Below are 20,493 nucleotides of genomic sequence, written 5' to 3'. Positions count from 1 at the left end.
GCACTGAGTCTTGCGGGAGGAACTGGTTTGGAGCTGGCCCTCTCGGACTCCTGGAAGTTGCAAGAACGATGGGAGAGGCCTCTCCTAGGATGGCTCACTCCAGGGAGCGAGGGCACCAAGGGCCTTTGAGAGGTCTCGATTGCATTTACATGTCATTTCGCCATCTCCTGTTCTCGGCTGAGTCCAGAGACCAGAAGTGAGTCTAAGGCATCAAAGCGGAAATGTACCCACACCCCAAGCCCGGCGCCAGTGTGCAAGTGAACCCCAAAGCACCTCTGGGCAGAAGGTCTGACTCTCCTGGGAAACATGAGATGAGCTAAGCCCCCAGATCCGTGCTGTGCTTCTCAAGAGCAGCAGTATTTAGGGCGACTGACCTCGACTCCTCTCACAAGATGAGCTCAGTTTTGAAAGAAAAAAAAGCAACGACAACAAAAACTCCAGACAAAACGAAAAGCCAAGTCAGGAGAGAGGGGAAAGAGAAAGACAAATGGGATGGCATCACTCACTGATGAAGTCATTATTGCCCAGAAAGGAAGCCGTTCTGTCCGCACGTGGGGGTGTCTCCTAGAAGGGTTCTTTGGCTAAAGAAAGGAACACTTGCACTTTCCTTTCCAATTTGGTAAGGACAGCTCTGGCCTGCTCCATGCTGAGGCTCCCCCACCTGAAATCTCTAAGACACACCGGAAAGAGAAGACAAAGCCCGGGAGAGAAGCGCGTACGGGGCCAGGGGCCGGAATGCTCATGGCAGCGTCGCTTGGGCTGGCGTTGACAAGTGCCTCTCGGCTGCCCCAGGACACCTAGTTTCCCTCTTCTCTCTGCGTTCTGTCCCAGCAGCTACTCATCAGGCCAGCAAGAGCCCTCCCCGCATCCCATCCTGCCCCCAGCACCAGAGTCCCCAGGCCGAAAGCCGGGGCCAGCCGGTCGACGCCCCTCGTTTCATCAACCACAGCCCATCAGCAATAGTTCCTTAAGCCTCCTCATCTCCTTCCTCCAGTTTCCAAGAAAGTCTGCTCCCCTCACACACACGCACTCGCACAACCCAAATCCTCCAGCACAAGCTTGTTCAAAAATGAGTGTCTGCAATTCCAAAGCTCTGGTCACGGGAAAATCCGCCTGTCAGCGGCTGGGCTCATCTCACCTTCCCTTCCTTCCATCCAACAATCTGGTGTTTGGGCGGGTTGAACCTGCCAGGGTGAGGAGGACAAGGCCAGCTGGCCACCACAGCCTGCCGGCCACCCACCGCCAGTAAGGCCAGAACGCAAATCCAGTCCAGGAGACAACCGTCCGTTTGGCCCCACCCTTCCTTCCCTCTGAACCCCACAAACCACATGCTCCACTTGACAGTATTCACTGGCATCAAGCCTCAGACCCTCCCACCCATCAGCTGGCTCACCCCTTCCCTTAGAAATGGCCAAAACATCACCAAATAGGCACTAAGCACCTAGACGGCCGCAAAGACCCAGATGGGTCCGCAAGACCCCACGGAGCAGAAGCCAATCCACCTGTGGTTTCTGAGGCTCCACTTACGACACTCTCCTGGACCTTCCTTTCTTCCCTCTTAGCCTCAGCCACGTTTCTTCAGTAAAGAAAGACGGAGCTAACTCCAGAGCAGGTGGCCTTCTAGGTTATCTGTGGTCTAACAAGGACTCCACTGGCATCCCTCTACTTGAGAGCTGGGTCCTAGGGGCTGGCAGCCCTTTATCCATCCTACTTGCCAGGGCGACTCAGAGGACGGGGTGAGAGCACACGCAGAGGCTGGCTTCTCCCACTGGGGTCTTTCCCTAGGGCTTCTGACCCCTCAGCTCTGGGGCTTAGGCTGAGGAGGGGTTGGGGATGGGGTGCTTGGGGAGGGCGCTAATGTGGGCTGGCCACTGCCTGAGGTCCCCTTCATTAACTCCAGGGAAGCCAGTCATTCCAAATCTTCCTTCATCTCAGGCCCTGTAGTTTCTAGGTTTGGGGAGCAGCATGTGGGCCATCAATTTTGGGGGAGCAGCAGCCGGAGTGTCCAAGGAGCTGCTGGACTTGGGTCAGTGTTTCTCTAGCCTCCTACTATCCCTCCACCAATTTTTTTTTTTTTTTTTTTTGGCTCCATAGTTTGTCCCTGGAATCATGTGCTGAGAAGATGGGGTCGGGGTGGGGAAGGGGGCCTGAAGGAGGAGGCAGAGTGGTACCACCTGCCTGGCACCTTCCATCAGCTCATTACCTTCAAGGGCTCCTAGGAGGGGAAGTTGTCTCCGCACTGAAGGCTGCGTGCCGCACGCCACACTCCGGCTGTGCTGATGGGACACGGGGGTGGAGGGGGGGCAGCATTTGGGAAAGGAGCTGGGTCAGCTTGGGCAGAGGTTTTTGTTTTTTACTTTTTTTGCTGGACAGGTAAATAGCAGATTTCAGGCAGGCCCAGGATCTAGTTGTCAGATTGCAGAAGCGCAGGGAACGTGGGACGGACCCGCGGCTCAAGGTTCAGCCAGGGACCCCCGAGCCCATCTTCTCAGGTCTCCTCCCAGGCCACTGAGCACCTAGGAGAACACAGTGTGGATGGGGCCCGTGTCGCCAGAGCCCAACGTGGCCTTTTGGCCTGTGAAGAGATAAAGGCCCTGATTCTTCTTCAAACCTTGTTTTGTGGTGTATCTTTCTCGAGAGCCTTTTCCTAATTCCTGGATCATTTTCTTTTCTTTTCTTTTTTTTGGTCTGACAAAACCGGACATCGGGATGTCCCGCCTGTCTACTCAGATACTCACAGATAGAACAAAATAAACTTAAATAGTCAAGAGAAAACACAAAGATACCTGGAACACCATGGGCATTTAAAATCCCAACTAAAATACCAAAATGAGGATTATGAGAGTCATTACAATGCTAATAACCAAGACAATCCATACAAATCATATTCTCTTTATGAGCAGCATGGAACTTTCATTCCTGATCTGGAAGAAAGGGCAAGATGATGTCAGGCGAGCGCATCATCTCCAGCTGAGGCGACGAAATCATTCTCTTAAAAGGGAAGGCTGTGTTGTCTCTGCTGGCAAGAGATAAGATCTAGAAACGGGCTCGAAGGGAACCACACAGGGGGGCTCAGGATGCTACCCAATAAGGCAAAAATGCTGGCTCGTGGGCAGCGGAGACGTCTGTACCCGGGTCACCGGGCGAGGGGAGATCCGACGGGGCACTGCTGCCCTCTGGATGCCCAAAGTCCAGAACAGAGATGAGCCCCCCGGCGGGCTGGCTCTGGGAAGGCCCTGTCTAGCGCATCCTTCAAAGACTTTTCTCCCCCCGCCCCTCGCTCGGAGGGGCCGCTTTCCTGTTGTCTCAGAATGACAGCACGTCCTCGCGCCTGGATGATCTGGTATGGGTCTCGGCCCCTGCTCCCCCGAGGCGAGCGGAGCACCTTGTCCACCCGCTGGGTACCACGGGCTCGGCCCGGGGGTGCCCCTCCCGAGTGGGTGGTGGTGTCCTTCCTTCCTTCCGGCCTAAGCTGGTTTCAAGCTGGGGACCGATTGCTGTGTAGGCGAAGCAGAATTTACGGGAGGAGAGGGGACATTTCCAGAGTTACTTCATATTTCACAGCTAAGAGCTAAGGTAAGGGCTGGGTTTCGTTACTGAGTTAGGTCAGACATCGTGGTACAAAACACCTTTCACAGTAGATCCTTGAGGGGGCCTGTACAGGGAGGAGGGAAAGTGGGGGCCGCAGACTGAAACGGGAGTGATCTCTTTGCACCTTGGAAACTTGGCTTTGGGGTCAGTTAAGGACTCGGCAGCAAAAAACAAAAAAACCACTAGGACCACACTTTGAACATCCTATCTCTGACCAGATGGAGCCTCCCGACGTGCATGTGTTCAGGAATAATTTGCTGTAGGTAGAGCCCTCTCCACCCCACCCCCACCAGTGTGCAAAGTCTGACATTTCCAGAATGTATTGAAGGTGCAAAGAGGACAAAGGGCACATATCCTTGGAAAACGTTGACTGCCCGTCACCCTCCTAAGTGTCCTTCCAGCCTTTTGCTCATCAGGCCCCCGGAAACCAAGAGCCGAAGTGGGCCTTGGCAGGCCCGGGGAACTGGAGGACACATTCAGCAGCAAACACCGGTTCCTGGTTGTCCAGAGAGGGAAGGATCTGGCAAAACCGTGAGAGCAAAGCACAGCCGGTGGAACCAGAGGTGAGAGGGAGGCAGGCAGCGCTGAGAGAGCGAAGCAGAGGTGCGTCTGAGAACGTGGGGCTGGGCCCCAGGCCCCCTCACCACCCTGCAGGCAGCCACGGGAAGGGAGCCCTGGGCCTGGAGTCGGAAGGCGGGCTCCTGTCCTCTGCCCCTTCTGCATGAGGAAGGAGGCAGCTGCCTGGCAAGGCCAACGTTCCTGAAACAGAGATGGGCCCTCTAGGCCCGCACATGGCAGGGCTGGGCCCCTGTGGCAGAATGGGGTGGGGGTGCCGCGTGGGGAGTCTCTCCTGCGGCGTCTCCGAGGTCATCTAAAGCCATTACCACCGTCAGGGCCCCCCACCTCTCTCTCCAGATCCCGGGGCTCCTCCTGGCCCCTGCCAGCTTCCCGACACCCCTCTGCTAGCAAACAGCCCGGGAAAGACAACGGGGGTTCAGATAAAAGAGAAACTTAAAAAGCCAAAACCAAACCAAACCAAAAGAAGGAAAGGCCAGACCAGAGGAAAATGGTACAACAGCACAGAAGAAGGGCTGAGGTGGCGGGGCTCGCCTCGGCCGGCTTCGCGGAGGACCGCGGAAGTAAACCCTCACGCCGCGTCCGACGGTCGGTAAGGCACTAGGAGGGACAGATGTGAAACCAAGACAGCGAGAGCTGGCGGCCGGGCCGGGGCAGGAGGGCGCGCCACGTGCGCACACGCCCACGTCAGATCACGTTCTTGTTGTGCAATTGCACTGAGGCAAAGTCTATTGGTATCGTCGGGGGTGAACACAAAGGACGACACACGGGTGCAGGCTGCTACATCTCCGAGGGCTCGGCCGAGGCCTCGACCCTGCGCTAACGGGACGAGGGACGGAGTGGAAGAGAAAAGAAATCTTCGGAGAAGAAAACCGACCTTGGAGTTTGCAACACACACTATTAATGACATTGGCGGAATATCACTGCTTTAGGGATTTATCCAGAATGCTCAGAAAGAGACTGAAATGGAAACACTGGACCCTCTCCGGTCCTCCTCCCCCCGGCCGCCACCGCCGCCACCCCCCCCAGTCCGTCCTGGCAGGTGAGCCAGAACCGGGCTTCGCCAACCCCAGGCCAGCCCCCGAATATGCCTCCTCAGGCCATGGCTGGACCTTTCCAGACGGCTGCTGACCCTTTATAGAGTTCTGGAAAAATCCCTAATTCTTACGTTCACGCATTAAAAATCTATTGGATTTCCATATCAGGTGTCCCTGACAGCAAATTCGTAAGCGTCACTTGCTGCCATATGAAAATAATCTTTGAGAAGTTCATCAAGTTCTTCAAAAGCTGAGGCCACCCCCCTCACTTCTGGAATCTTCCGTCGCTCTATTCTTCTCCTTTCCAGTTTGGTGCACAATGGGTTCGTGAGCTGTGGTTTTTTTTTTTTTTTTTTTTTTTTTTTGTTACTGACGTTTTCTTTTTTTTTCTTTTTTAAAATAAAAAGCATAGATTTCCCCCCCTCCTTAAATCCCTTCCTTCTTAAAATGTTCTCTTCTCCACGCTCAGTCCTCCCACTTCCTAGTTCAAGTTTCGTTTGCGTCCCGTCCCTGCCCCCTGCCCCCTGCCCAGCCCGGCCCGTTTGCATTGTTCATGTGCGGCGTCTTCAGTATAGAAGGACCAGCTGCCCCCTCGGTCCCTCCTCCTCTCCCTCCTCCCCTGCGGCCATCCCCCCTCCAGTGTTTAGATGTAAGGGTACTGGTTGACCTTGGCGGGGCTCAGTGGGTATCCAGTGTAGACGGTGGAGGCTGGAGAGGCGCTGATGTAGGTCTGGTGGGCAAACTGGGCTGGATACTGACTCGGGTGGATGGTGGGCGAGGGCAGGACCCGGGGGCCCATGCTCACGGGGACCTGGTGGACGATGCTGGCTGGGTAGGCAGTGTGCTGCACGGTGTGACGCGCGGAGCCTTGGGAAGCCACCAGGTGGGCCACGGTGCCGGTGGAGCCCAGGGCCGCGGGTGCCGTGTAGGTGTAGAGGTGGGGCTGGGTGGGGAGGTGGGCAGCGGCCAGGTGCGGGTGCACAGCGCCGTGGCTGGGGCTGTTGTGCGGGAAGGAGTATGGGGCCTGGGCCATCGTGGGAGTGACGTAGGCCTGCTGCCGTCGGTGGCTCCCGGCGCGGTCTGCGGTGATGTGCTGCTGAGCCTGGAGAAGGAGAGGTACCAGGAGAGGTTGTGCTGGGGGCTCGATGCGCTGGAGAGCAGGGGAGGAGGCGGGGGAGGAGGAAGCGGGGAGGGGAGGGAAGACGAGGAGGAAGGAGGAGGGACAGGAGAGGGAGGAGAAAGGGGAGAAGGAGGGAGATATGGAGAGGGCAGGAGGGAGAGGAGGGAGGTGGGGGAGGGGCAGGAGGGGGAGGAAAGAAAAGGAGGAGGAGGGAGTGGGGAGGAGGGGGAGGAGGGGAGATGGAGACGTGGGGGGTGGGGAAGAAAGAAGGGAGGAAGTGAAGGGGGAGGAGGGATGGGAGGAAGAGAGGAAGAGGAGAAGAGGGAGTAAGAAGGAGGGAGAAATGAGGAGAGAAGAGGAGGGAGAGGGAGGAGAAGGGAGGGAAAAGTGGAGAAAGGGAAGGGAGGGAGGAGGAAGGAGGGGAGGAGTGAAGGGGAGGAGGGGGGGACAGGCTGGGAAGGGGGAGGAGGGGGGAGGGTGAGAAGGGGAGGAGGGAGGGGGGAGGAGGGAGCGAAGGAGGAGGGGGGAGAGTAACAGAAGACGTCTCCCTCCTGGGCTGGGAGCGCACCAACCGGCCTGGGCTGGAGAAGGCAGGCCATGCCCAGCTGTTCCCAGGCTGGGAACAGACAGAGCCAGCAGCTACGGGAACGGGAGACACCCCACGGTCACCCAAGGCCACCTGGCCGCTGTGAAGTGTCAAAAGGAGCTCCTCTTGGAGAGCCTGCTGCTTCTCTCTCCCCGTGAAGCTCTGCTCCCTAAGTCGCAGGCTCTCAGAAACCTGGCTGTTTCAAGTCAGACCCACAAACGAGGCAACCCTCCCTCCGTCCCTCCCGCAGAGCCTAAGTCACGCTGACATGGACGGACAAGGCCTCGGGTTACAGCCAGGGGCTGCTCCACCCAAACTGCCCCACATCTCAGCCCCGAGCTCTGAGGAATCCGGCCTCCAGTCCACCTTGCAGTGCAGCCCCGAGGGACCCTCTGCACACGGGCCCAGCAGCGCCCTTGTTGACACCCCACGACGCCCCGCCCGTCTCTGTCTTTTTCTGGGTTTGGGGTTCCGGGCAGGAGGAGCCCTCACAAGGACTCGGTGGGGCCTGCCTGCTCAAGACTGAGGCCCATCCCTGGTGTTCTGACCCGACTGGGTCGGGGCGGTACTTTATCCTTTGTCGGGTTCACGCAGCAAACTGCGGGCCTGTCTACATTAAGCTTTGGCACCCTGTCGCTCAGGGCTTCCGAACAGCGGACAAGTCAGTTTGCTTTGGGCTGGCACTCAGTGAGTCGGGGTGCCACCTCCCCCAAGAAGATCCCAGCAGAACATGAGGGGGCGCTTGGGGCACCTCCTGCCACCACTGGAGGGGCCATGGCCGCGGGAGGCGGGCAGGGGTCCGCTCCGCAGCTGAGGGTGAGGGGCACACCCGTGCTGGGCCGGCCACGGCGGCCTTACCTGGCTGAGGTTGAGAGGCTGCTGCTGCTGGAAGTGTGGCCCCGGCCGCTGCTGCCGGTAGGCGACGGCTCCCGACGAGCTCCCTGAAGAGTGACCGCTGGTGGAGGTCACGTTGCTGGAGGACTTGGACTTGTAGGAGGACGAGTGGTGACTGGTGTTGACTGTGTTGGGAAGGGCAAAGGGTCACAGGTCAGTCACAGGTCCTCAGCTGCCCAGAACCCCCTACCCTTCGGGGGACAGCCGTGGTCTCCCTAGAAGGCATTCCCAAGGCTGCTGGCCACCACTCCTGCGTCTCTCCGAGACCCAGGGCTGGCCTGGGGCTGCGGCTCCTTCCACTGGTTGGGAGCAAATTTCGCTGGACTTGAGAATGACTACCTGGTGCTGACTTCCTGTTGTGGCTCAGCAGGTTACGAATCTGACTAGTATGCATGAGGACGCAGGTTCGATCCCTGGCCTCGCTCGGTGGATCAGGGATCTGGCGTTGCCGTGAGCTGTGGTGTAGGTCGCAGATGAGGCTCAGATCCCACGTTGCTGTGGCTGTGGTGTAGGCTGGTAGGTACAGATCCGACTGGACCCCTAGCCTGGGAACCTTCTTATGCTGCGGGCCTAAAAAGTTAAAAAAAAAAAAAAAAGAAGAATGAAGAATGAAGAATGACTACCCTGTGACGCTGAAAATCTGAAAATTGTAAGGGGAGTCAGGGAGGGAAGCAGAGTGCTCGCAGCTCCTGTGTCTCGTCCAGGTGCAGCTGCGGGCATGTGCCCGGACACAGAGGTGCAGGCCCAGATGCAGCAGGATACAGATGACTGAGTGTCCAAAAAGGGGCCCCCCGAGTCTGGAGGAAAAACCACCGCAATAAAACAAACAGGACAAGGAACCATCTTAGTTCATTTCAGTGCCAGGTGATGTGTGAACACCAACTCCCCGCAGAGTGGAACTCGAGGCTCGAAGGCGCAAAGGCAGGGGACGGCACGCGTGGGCACAGGACTGGTGGAGTCAAGTGCTACGGCTCGCCTGCCTCTCAGTGCCTTTTTTTTTTTTTTTTTGGTCTTTTTAGGGCAATACCCACGGCTATGGAAGCTCCCAGGCTAGGCGCTGAATCAGAGCTACAGCTGCCGGCCTACACCACAGCCACAGCAACTCAGGATCCGAGCCATGCCTGCAACTTACACCACAGCTCACGGCAACACCGGGTCCTTAACCGGCTGAGCGAGGCCAGGGATCGAACCCATGTCCTCATGGATACTAGTCCGTTCGGAATCCACTGAGCTACAATGGGAACTCCTCCAAGGCTTTGATAAACATATTTCAAGTGTTTTAAGTAATGATACAATATACCACAGGAAAAGAATCACATCCTTGCAAATATTTAAAGAAGCGGGATGGATTTAGTTTTAGACAATGATGTAAGGGACATGGGAGCAGAAAAGCAAGGACCGCTGCTCTAAGCGGTCCTGCCTCCTGGGCGAGCTACTCTGTTTGCCTTACAGGTTCTTTGCTTCTCATCAGGATTTCTGCTCAAACATGTGCCTGAGAAAGAGCATTTCAGGGCGACGCCCCCGGCCCCCACTGGGCAGGCTGGCCCATGGCCCCGAGCTGCAAAGGCCCTGGAGACACCGCTGTGAGCTCGACCCTCGGCCCCCAACTCCCAGGTGGCCCGCAGGGCAGCACCTGAATCGCCTGGGCCCTGTGGGCCTCACACGGGCCACCAACCCCAGAAGGTCCCAGGGCCTCTGGAAGCCACCTCAGGGACACAGACAGGCGGTCTCTCCTCAGGAACAACGGCTTCTTCCTCTGACAAAATCTCCTCGTGGTCTGCAGCCCTGTGCTTCTGAGCAGAGCTACCGTGGAGGTGCTGGGCCTGGGCAGGGCTGGTTTGTGGCCGAAAAGCAGAGAGAGCAGATTTCCTCCAGTTTATTCCCCAGCTTCTTCCATGGCGAGCACGAGCAGGGGGTGATAAATTCCTACTGTGAAATCTGGGGTGAGCCGCTAAATTTATTTGGACGGTTAAGTCCTCAGCCTTTATTCTATGGCCTGGTTTGTTCAGGACAGCCTTCATGGGGTAGAAAGGAATCTTTTTGGGTTTTTTTTGCTTATCTTTTTTGGCTGCCCCGTGGCACATAAGTTCCCCAGCCAAGGATCAGATCCGAGCCACAGGTGCGACCTATGCTGCAGCTGCAGCAACGCCAGATCCTTTAACCCGCTGGGCTGGGGAATGAACCTGCAACCTGGCGCTGCAGAGATGCCATGGATCCCACTGTGCCACAGGGGGAACTCCTGAAGGGATCCTTTTAATCAAGTGGTTACAAAGGGAGAGAGAGAAACACGCTCACTACCACCTCTCCCCAACGGGGAGCTCCGAAGAGATGCTGAACTCACCAAGATTCGAGAAGGGTCTTTCCATCCAGGAAGCCCCCACCCCCACAAGGCTCCCTGGGAGGGAATGATGCTACCGGTCAGTTAGGAACTCCCCACACCTCATGTTCTTCCAGACCAGCGGCAAAGGAGCTGGGCAGCGTGGATTTTATGGTTATCAAGCTAGTCAGAGAGCCTTCGTAAAGGCAGTGAGGTATGAAAAAACAAAAATGCTGCTTATACAGTGTCATGTCGAGCAGAATCCTACCTTGGCTGCTGCTGCTTTTTTTTTTCTGATCTTTTTAGGGCCATACCCTCGGCACATGGAAGTTCCCAGTCTAGGGGTTGAATCGGCGCTGTAGCCACTGGCCTACACCAACACAGGATCTGGGCTGCGTCTGCCTACACCCCAGCTCATGGCAAAGTCAGATCCGTAACCCACTGAGCAGAGCAAGGCCAGGGATTGAACTCACATCCTCATGGATACTAGATGGGTTCATTACCGCTGAGCCACAGCGGGAACTCCCTTGTCTTCTTGAACAGGATCTTTGGTGAGGACCCACAACCCCCTGGGGACTCCTGGGGGCACTCCTCATGAGTGCTCACATAACAAGGTGGGAAGCAGCAGGAAATGAGAAAACCAGCCCCCGGAGAGACGCCCCAAATTACCTGGCCCCAGGCTCTCACACTCCACCAACACTTCACTGGCCTGGGTCTTCAGAGGGGGCACAATGATGGTCCGGGGGTTCCCAGTGCAGTGTGTCTCCAGGCTCCCCTTGGTATCAAAGGTGGTAGCGTTGTGCCCGGTGCGGTGCTGCACGGAGTAGGGGCTGGTGTTGCTGGAGGAGTCGGAGTAGGGAGAGTCGTGGACCGTGACACAGCTGATGACGTTTTTTCTCTGCTTGGAGACAGTGCTGGGAACAGAAAGAGAGAAACCAGGGCCATGAGAGGCTGGGAAGTGAGACACCAAACTGGCATTTCAGATCCGGCTGGGGAGAGCCCTTCTGCGTTCCGGGGTGGCGGGGTGGGGTGGCAAGTGGGCAGAAGGGGGACTCCGGCTCTCCAGCGGGGCCCAGGAGCGGCACCTGGCTCCCCGGTGGTGGTGGGATATATGTGAGGACACGAGGAGGGGCTGGAGCTGGGGCAAGAGAAGCTTCTGGGCCTCCCTGTGCAGCAGGGCTCGGCAGCACTGCAGGAGAGGCACCTGTAGCCCACAGCTGTGCGGCAGCGCCCTCGGAGCCACCAGTAAGGATGTAAACAGAGCAGTTCCCATTGTAGCACAGCGGAAATGAATCCGACTAGCATCCATGAGGACATGGGTTTGATCCCTGGCCTAGTTCAGTGGGTTAAGGATCTGGCGTTGCTGTGAGCTGTGGTCACAGATGCGGCTTGGATTCAGCACTGCTGTGGCTCTGGCGTAGGCTGCCAGCTACAGCTCCGATGCGACTCTTAGCCTGGGAACCTCCATATGCCGCGGGTGCGTCCTTAAAAAAAAAAGAAGATAAAAGCAAAGAGAAGCCAGCCAAACCCAGGCAACCTGAGGCCCTGGTGCGGGAGAAAAACACCGCTGGGAAAGGAACAGCATAAACTTATGAGGTTTGGGGATGGGACATCCAGGCAACGGAGGACAAGGACATCCAAGAGGAGCTAGGACGCACTGCGAGGGACGGAAGAAAGTGAGGCCCTGAGCAGGCGGCTGACCCCACTTGCCACAGCTGAGGCCCGAAGAGCAAGAGCGGTCGGAGCTGGACTCAGCCTGGTCGATCGACTCTTTGTCGGGAGGGCGGGAGATGGGATGACTGCAGTGCAGGCCGCCCAAGACCCGAGTCCCTTTCTCGGGGGAGGTGCTTCCCCAGTGCCTGGCCGAGGGTCGGGTGGGGGGAGGCAGTGCAGCTAGGGCGGGCAGAAGATGCCCTGGAGGGCGATGCTCTGACCCCCGGCCTTCAGCCTGCCACGGCACCTGAGCACACTGACAGGGAGCCACCGGCTCTGGATGGCTCCTGGCCAGCGTATTTCTTTTATTTTCCTGAGATGTTTATATTTGTGTGGTTACTTGGGGAACCAACTCTGTCTGCCTCCAGGCTTAGTGAGAGGCTGGTGGGATGATGGATATGGCATTTGTTGCTTACTGTGAAGGTTTTAAAAATGGATTTTCATCTATTTTTGAATATTGATCACCTATTTTTAAGAAACATCGATTGCCTACACTTTCCAATTCATTTGCTAAGAGAAGACGCTGTTTACAGAGTATCTAATGGAAGACCCCCCCCACCCCCGGCCCCACGTGTCTTGCCCAAGGTCACATGTCCAGTCACAGGCCAGATTCCAAGATCAATCCCCACCACCCTAAGGGCAGCAGAGAGGTGGGCCAACTTGAGCCCAGGGGTTGGGAGGACAGCAGGGCTGCAAGCCCACCAAAGACTGAGGGGCTGGGAGCGAGCCCGCAGGAGGTCCCCCGCCCTGCTCCCCGCAGCCCAGCACTGCTGACATGTGGGCAGGGTAAATCTTTCAGGGTTTGCCCAGGCAGTCCTCCCTGACCCTGTCTGTGGGTATGGTCACGGCCTGGCAGACAGAGGTCTGACTTCAGCATGGGCTGGTGCTGTGGCCCTGGGTAGCTAGTCAACCTCCGAGTGATTCAGTCTCCTTATCAGTCTGATATAGATAATAACAGTACCTACATTACAGGCTTGTTTTGAGAATTAAGTGAGAAAATATATGGAAAGTGCTTTGACTTTGTTAAGAACACAAAGTATTGGAGTTCCCGTCATGGCACAGTGGTTAACGAATCTGACTAGGAATGATGAGGTTGCAGGTTCGATCCCTGGCCTTGCTCAGTGGGTTAAGGATGCGGCGTTGCGGTGAGCTGTGGTGTAGGTCGCAGACATGGCTCGGATCCCGCATTGCTGTGGCTCTGGCGCAGGCGGGCGGCTACAGCTCCGATTAGACTCCTAGCCTGGGAACTTCCACATGCTGTGGGAGCGGCCCTAGAAAAGGCAAAAAGACCAAACAAACAAAAAACCCACAAAGTATTCGATAAAAGCTAGCTTCTCTTATTATTAGCAGTTGTAGTTGTGTTACCTCATTTAACATGTGACAAAGGGACTGCAAAAAACCATCTCTAGGGAGTTGCTGTTGTGGGGCAGTGGAAACAAATCTGACTAGTATCCACGAGGACACGGGTTCAATCCCTGGCCTCACTCTGTGGGTTAAGGATCCACTGCTGCCGTGAGCTGTGGTGAAGGTTGCAGACACGGCTCAGATCCCATGGTGTGGGATCTGTGGCTGAGGTGTAGGCCAGCAGCTGCAGCTCTAATTCGACCCCTAGCCTGGGAGCTTCCGTACGCTGAGGGTGCGGCCCTAACAGGCAAAAAACAAAACAAAACAAAAACGAAAACAAAAAAACATCTCTAGGCAAAGTGGATTCTACAAAGGTCCGGACTTGCTGGAAAAGTTTCTAGTCTATGAATAAACCGGAAGATTGATATGAAAGACGTGCAAGCGCATCAGTTAGATATCTTGGAGATCTACTCTAAGTGCTACAGGGAATTTCTATACAGAGAAATATAATTCACGTCTCCACCCTTGGCGGAGATTAAAATCTCAGTGGGGGACTGTATAAAAACATGACAAGTTAAACAGTAAAAGCTTTAAAATACTCAGTTAAGGAGAGGGATGTCACAAAGCCTTCCACGAAGAACTGTCAAGTGAGCTGTGCAGACGGTAATTGTTAAAACCTTTAAAGAAGGGGAGGAGTGAACTGACTGCATATACTCAGAGCTAACTGAATAAAATGGCTATATTGTAATTAAGGAAGACCTACACTCTAAATATCGTCACCATAAGAGCCAGCAAGTCCATAATATATGTACACAAAAGGATTGAAAGCAGGAACTCAGAGGCTCGCATGTTAACATTCATGGCAGCATTATTCACAGTAGCCAAGAGGTGGAAACAACCTGTGTCCATCCACAGATGAATGGGTAAACAAAACACGGTGTACCCACACAATGGAATATTATTCAGCCATGAAAATGAATAAAGTTCTGATCAACCCTATACTATGGATGAGTCTTGAAAACTAAGTGAAAAAAGCCAGACGCCGAAGGACAGACATTGCGATTCCGCTTACACGAGGAACCTGGAATAGGCAAATGCATACAGACAAAAGGCAGTTAAGAGGTTACCAGGGGCTGCGGGGAGAGGGGTTTGGGGAGTCACTGCCCAATGGCCAAATGAGTACAGAGTTTCTGTCGGAGGTGATGGGAAGTCTGGGAAATAGTGGTGATGGCCACACATACTCTGAATGTATTCGACGTCATTGAATCTGTACTGAAAAATGGTAAAGAGGCAAATTTTATTATTTAAAAAAATTTTATTTTTTGTCTTTTTAGGGCATGTGGAAGTTTCCATATGGGGAATTCCCGTAGGGGTTGAACTGGAGCTGTAGTTGCCGGGCTACACCACAGCCACAGCAACACCAGATCCAAGCCGCATCTGCAACCTACACCACAGCTCACAGCAACACCAGATCCTTAACCCACTGAGCAAGGCCAGGGATTGAACCCGAGTCCTCATGGATACTAGTCAGATTTGTTACTGCTGAGCCACAACGGGAACTCCCCAAATTTTATTTTATACACACACACACACACACACACACACACACACTTTAAGTGGGTGAATTGTACGGTAGGCAAATTATATCTCACGTTTTAAAAAGTCCATATGCTTATTCAGAAATAAAAAAGCAAATAGGGAGTTCCCTGGTGATGTGATGGATAGGATTTGGGGCTTTCACTGCTGCAGCCCAGGTTCAATTCCTAGTCCGGGAACTGAGATCCCACATCAAGCTGCTACACGCTGCGGCTGGGGGCAAGGGGAGGAAGCAAATGAGATCAGTGGGAGGTGAGGTGGGGCACTGACATCTGGCACAAAACCAGACAGTGGGGTGCCAAGGAAAGGTCCTCACGCCTGGAAGGTAGGGACAAGGAATCTGAGGGCTGCAGGAGTCACGGGAAGTTGGGGAATGAGGAGGGAGAGCCCTGGAAGGAGAGCTGCCTTAAAAACACAGACGGGTGTCCCTGCAGCTGTTTCCTGTGGTGGGTGGGGCTGGACTGCGAGCTGCGAGCGGTCCTTGGTGTAATAAGATATTATTAAAGGGAATGCCCCCTCCTCCATTACAAAAGGCTCCCGGGACCAGGGTGAGAGCTGGGAGGCCCTGAACGTGCAGCTCCCGGGGCCTGCACTTTGCTCTCAGCTACGGTCTGGGCCAGTTCTGCCTGATTAAATAACAGGAACACAGGGACTCATCTGATCAAAGGCAGCCGTGCTGTCGGGGTGGTGACCCCACATGAAGAACAGAGGCTGGCTCGCAAATGGGAGCTGTGCCCTAGTCCTGGCACTGCTATCCACTCACTGCTGTGGCTCCGGGCAGCGGCCCGGATCTGGCGGTGTCTCTGAATGTCCCTCCCGCTCCAACCTGCTATGAAATCCATGAGGAAGAGAAGCATTAAAGGAGCCACTGTAACTGTCCCTTAAAGATTTATTATTAAAGACATTTGAAATAGGATGTTCTTTACTCCGACTTGGGAGAGAAGTAAGTGTACCCTACATGCAGGCCTGGACCCAGACAACCACTGCTGACTTCCTGAGACGTTTAGAAAATGAGCAAATGAAACACACACACACACACACACACACACACACACACACACACACACACCCATACCACTAACTTTGGCCAAGCTGTACTAAAATTTAAGTTGGACATACTTGGAACTCTTGACTCAGATTTGGAAATTGTGGAAAAGCTTCGGCTCAGTATGAGTACAAATTTTCTGACAACTGGAATTATCGGAACACACTACAGGCCACTTCATCAATCAGTGAGCTTCTTATCACTGAAGGATGGCTTTCTGGCCAGTCTTAAAACAACTCACAGCTTGGTCTCGATGACCCCTGAGAATTTAGGCCCATCTCCTGATGGAAACCCAACAGGCAGTGAGTCTTTCCACCACAGAGGTCGAGGAACTCCGCAGGCCGCTATCTCCAGGTCTATCAAAGAGTGCGGGAGAAGACCTCTCTAGGCTCTTTCTGGCTCTCAGCTCCTTTTTCTGGAAATGCTGGAAGTCCCTATACCGAGTCAGCAAATCAGTACAACACAGTCTAACGCTGTTTGGGTTTACATGTGACAGGTTTGGAAGAGGTGAAATTAATTTGATGGCTCTGCTTTTAATCTCGTCTATTGTTAGCAATCTCTGTGTTCTCCCTGAATGTACTACGCAGATTAGAGAACAAATGGGAAGCTATTATATGAGTCACTTGAAAGAGGAGCACACATCTGACATGACTGCCATGGATTCCTTCAGCTCCTCCGTGCCAATTCCTCTGGGATTCATCCCACGATAGAGCCTAATTATTATTGATAGCTTATCAATCCCATTATGAATTGGTTAATGCAAGTGAGAGAGACGGGAGTAAATGAGCGCTATTTGCTTCAATGGCCTTGACAGAGCATCACTTCTGCATAAAGAACAAAGCTGCCAGAGTTCGTGACTACATTGTGTTGTCATGGCAATAGATGATTTTCATCATTATAAAAGGATGAAAGGAAATCAGGAGCGAACAAGACATCAGCCCCAACGGCCAGAGGATCAGACACAAATCTGTGACCCGTCCCTGCAGGGCCCTCTACCTGGACTGCGTGTCTGATTTCTACTCCCGGTCCCTGTCACCTCCACTCTTCCTGACCAGAGTCAAAACCCATGTCCTCCAACAAACTTTCCACGACTCACTTCAGCCCTGAGTCCACAGACCATGCTATATGTCACTGCTCTTCTATTACTGTGACACTGAATACAGGTAATACCCCCCATCCCCGCCACATATGATAGTTCCCAGACCAGGCACGGACTCTGAGCCACAGTTATGACCTAAACCACAGCGGCAGCAACACCGGATCCATGAACCCACTGCGTCGGGCCAGGGGGCAAACCTGTGCCTCCGCAGCCACCTGAGCCACTGCAGTCGTATTCTTAACCCACTGTGCCACAGCAGGAACTCCCTAAATAAGGGTAATATTTATTAAACTTACAACTGCTGTTCAAAGTACTTGACCTGTTTTAGCCTCTTAAATCCTCACAGCCAGACCACTTGGTAGAGAATATTGCAGCTTTCATTTTTTTCAGATGTGGGGAGATGAGCTCACTTAGCTGTTCAAGGTCACACGGCTACTTAGGGGCAGAGTCAGGTTTGAGCCAAGAGCTGGTAGCACTTTTCTCTTTCTACTTGGTGTGTATGTGACTAAGCATGGTCTTAGCTTTATTTTAACAAACTGTATGTTACTGTGGTAAGAATATGTAACATGAGACCTATCTTCTTAACAAAATTTTATCCATTTATTTATTTTTCTTTTTAGGGCCGCACCCGCGGCATATAGAAGTTCCCAGGCTAGGGGGCAAATTGGAGCTCCAGCCGCCAGCCTACACCACAGCCACAGCCACTCGGGATCCGAACCGAATCTGCGACCTACACCACAGCTCAGAGCAACGCCAGATCCTTAACCCACTGAGCAACACCTGGGATCGAACCCGCAACCTCATGGTTCCTAGCCAGATTCATTTCCGCTGTGCCATGATGGGAACGCCTTCACATGATTTTAAATATAGTACTAGAGTTGTGACTATACTAGAGATGTGACTAGAGATGAGGTGCTGGCCTTTAAAACTCATCCCCCTTAACTGAAGTATATACCCCTTGATTCGTGACTCCCCACTTCTCCCCACAGTCCCTGGCAACCAAGATTCCACTCTTTGACTCTATGAATCCGGCTACTTTGGAGAGCTCATGCCAAAGGTCTTCTGCATGTTGCAGGTTTCCCTTCTTAAGCATTTCCCTGGCTGTGCACGTCACGTCTTCTCATCCATTCATCTGTCCATTCACTGGAAGGGCAGTTAAGGGATTTCCACATGTTGGCAGTTGTGAATAAGGCTACAATCAACACAGGAGTTACCTCGTTGAGGTCCTGATTTCAATTCTTTTGGATAAATACTCAGAAGTTGGACGGCTGGATCATGCGGCAGTTCCATTTTTAGTTTTTTCTGAGGCACCTCTGTACTACTGTCTGCAGCGGCTGTGCCAATTCACATTTCCCACCCACAGGGCACAAGAGTTCCAGTGTTTCCACAACCACTTCGTCAACACCTGCTGTCTTTTGTCTTTTTGATAAGAGCCCTCCTGACAGCGTGAGGTGACATCTCACTGGGGTTTGGATCTGCATGTCCCTGATCAGGAATGACGTGAGCGTGTCTCATAGGGCTGTTGGCCACACGTATGCCCTCAGCCCATTTGTTCTTTCTTTTTTGCTTTTTAGGGCCTGCAGCATATGGAGGTTCCCAGGCTAGGGGCTGAAGTGGAGCCATGGTTTCTGGCCTACACCACAGCCACAGCCACTTGGGATCTGAGCCGCGTCTGCCACCTACACCACAGCCACAGCAACGCCGGACCCTGAACCCCCTGAGCGAGGCCAGGGATGGAACCCACATCTTCATGGATCCTAGTTGGGTTAGTTACTGCTGGGACACGCCGGGACCTCCCTCAGCCCATCTTCCAGTTCGGTGTGGAGTTTGTTTTGCTGTGGGGCTGTCCAGAGCCTGCACCCCCTCCTCTCAGTGTGTTCCAGGCTTGTTTACCAGCCCCTCCCACCCACGAGCCCTGAATACACAAGCAGGCCAACGTTCCTCCTCTGGTCTGGCCAGCGGAGCACCCCTCACGCAGTCTTCTCTAGGTGTGGGACCCGGGGGTGTCTGCCTGGACAGCTGTCCCAGCTGATGCAGGTGACGGGCTCGGGCCCGGTCACCTGAACGGGGGTGTGTACTTCCCACTCCCTTTCAATCCAACTCGAAATTCACACAAGATCAGCTGTTTCTAACCAACCTTTCAGGTGAGGAGAGGGACCGGAAACTGATGCCACCAGGCCAGGGGGCTCCTTCTGATGTATTATGTGGCTCTCGATCTCAAGTCATTGGTGATATATGTGTAAGGGATGACCAGTGAGGACCTGCTGCGCAGCACAGGGAACTCTACTCAACACTCGGCAAGAACCGCTACGGGCAAAGACTCTGAAGAGGAGTGCATGTGTGTTTGACTGAATCACTTTGCTGCACACCTGAGCCCAACACAACACTGTAAACCAGCTATACTCCAATGAAATAAAAGAAAGTCAGGAGCTCCCATCATGGCGCAGTGGAAACGTATCTGACTAGCATCCATGAGGACACAGGTTCGATCCCTGGCCTTGTTCAGTGGGTTAAGGATCTGGTGTTGCTGTGAGCTGTCGTGTAGGTTGCAGGCGCGGCTCGGATCTGGTGTTGTTATGGCTGTGGCGTAGGCTGGCAGCTACAGCTCCGGTTGGACCCCTAGCCTGGGAACCTCCATATGCCTCGGGTTTGGTCCTAAAAAGCAAAAAAAATCATCAGTGAGAACAAAAAAAAAAAAAATCTACATTTTAAATTTGGTGCACGAATTCCATTCAAGTCATATTAGCCACATGTTTCTATCTAAGTATACGGTCTCTCTTACCACACACACACAAACACACACACACACCCACACACCCCATCATCATCATCACTGTGAGCATTTTTTATATAACTAGTTTCCGGAGAAATCTGAAGCCAGGGGTGGCCCCAGTCCTCAGGCATCACAGGCGGTGCCAGCAGATGTGCACGCTCCCTCCACCTTCTCATGCAATGCAGCCTGCAAGCCTCTTCCAATGGTGCTGGGTCCACCCGCTGGGCATGGCTGTGCCCTACGCTATCCGACCACCCCTGCCCTCCTCCCTTTGCCCTCAGAAGGCAGGGAGGACACGAGGAAGTTGCTTCACATCAGTGATGGCTCTGCAATGTGCTGAAGGGTTAAGGACTGGCAGCTGGGGACAGCAGGGTGCAGGGTCTCCTCTCCAAGAGGCAGCTTTTTCATAAAATGCAGTCCCTTCACCACTGGGGTGTTTGGAACGAAGCCCTGGAAAGAGCCTCATGACTGCAATCTGTGCATCTGTGGGACGTGTTGTAACTTAACACCACGAGGCTACAAGTCCTCCAAACGACACTGTGTGCTGGGTTCCTTTGCTTCCTCCCTCAAGCTTGACTCTGATGCCCCTAGCACAGCATGACGTTGGCCTGAGTGGGTGCATGGATCCTCTTAAGTGGATGTTAGTTTTTCAGGCCAAAGGCTTTCGAGCAACAGTCCATCAGCTTCCTGACTGTGCCTTTTCTATAGTAAGGTCTCTAGATTTTCAATTTAGAGTAAAGAAGAACACTTTTGGGGTCACATTTCTTTTTAGATAAACATTTTCAGAGGGATACGGATGACT

At 54.0% G+C, this 20,493-nt stretch overlaps 1 protein-coding gene across 4 annotated transcripts in view; it reads right to left on the bottom strand.

The window, feature by feature from the left end:
- Window positions 1–5,045: 5,045 nt before the first annotated feature.
- HIPK2 (homeodomain interacting protein kinase 2) overlaps window positions 5,046–20,493 on the bottom strand; it is a 195,239-nt gene continuing 179,791 nt past the window's right edge. For all 4 annotated transcript variants that reach the window (XM_021078551.2, XM_085005253.1, XM_021078552.2 and 1 more), the window contains 3 exons: window positions 10,791–11,035; window positions 7,769–7,929; window positions 5,046–6,306 (listed from right to left, as the gene is read on the bottom strand). In XM_021078551.2, the coding sequence (XP_020934210.2) occupies window positions 5,848–6,306; window positions 7,769–7,929; window positions 10,791–11,035 (865 nt within the window). In that variant the 3' untranslated portion in view covers window positions 5,046–5,847. The remainder of the gene's footprint in view (window positions 6,307–7,768; window positions 7,930–10,790; window positions 11,036–20,493) is intronic.

This window comes from Sus scrofa, chromosome 18, assembly GCF_054392235.1.
Source record: "Sus scrofa isolate SSC_HxYL_T2T_F1_AM1 chromosome 18, Sscrofa_HxYL_maternal_Yorkshire_Landrace_v2.0, whole genome shotgun sequence".
Taxonomy (NCBI): Eukaryota; Metazoa; Chordata; class Mammalia; order Artiodactyla; family Suidae; genus Sus; species Sus scrofa.
Note: the sequence above shows the minus strand (reverse complement) of the source record. Positions and strands in the feature narration are given on the sequence as shown.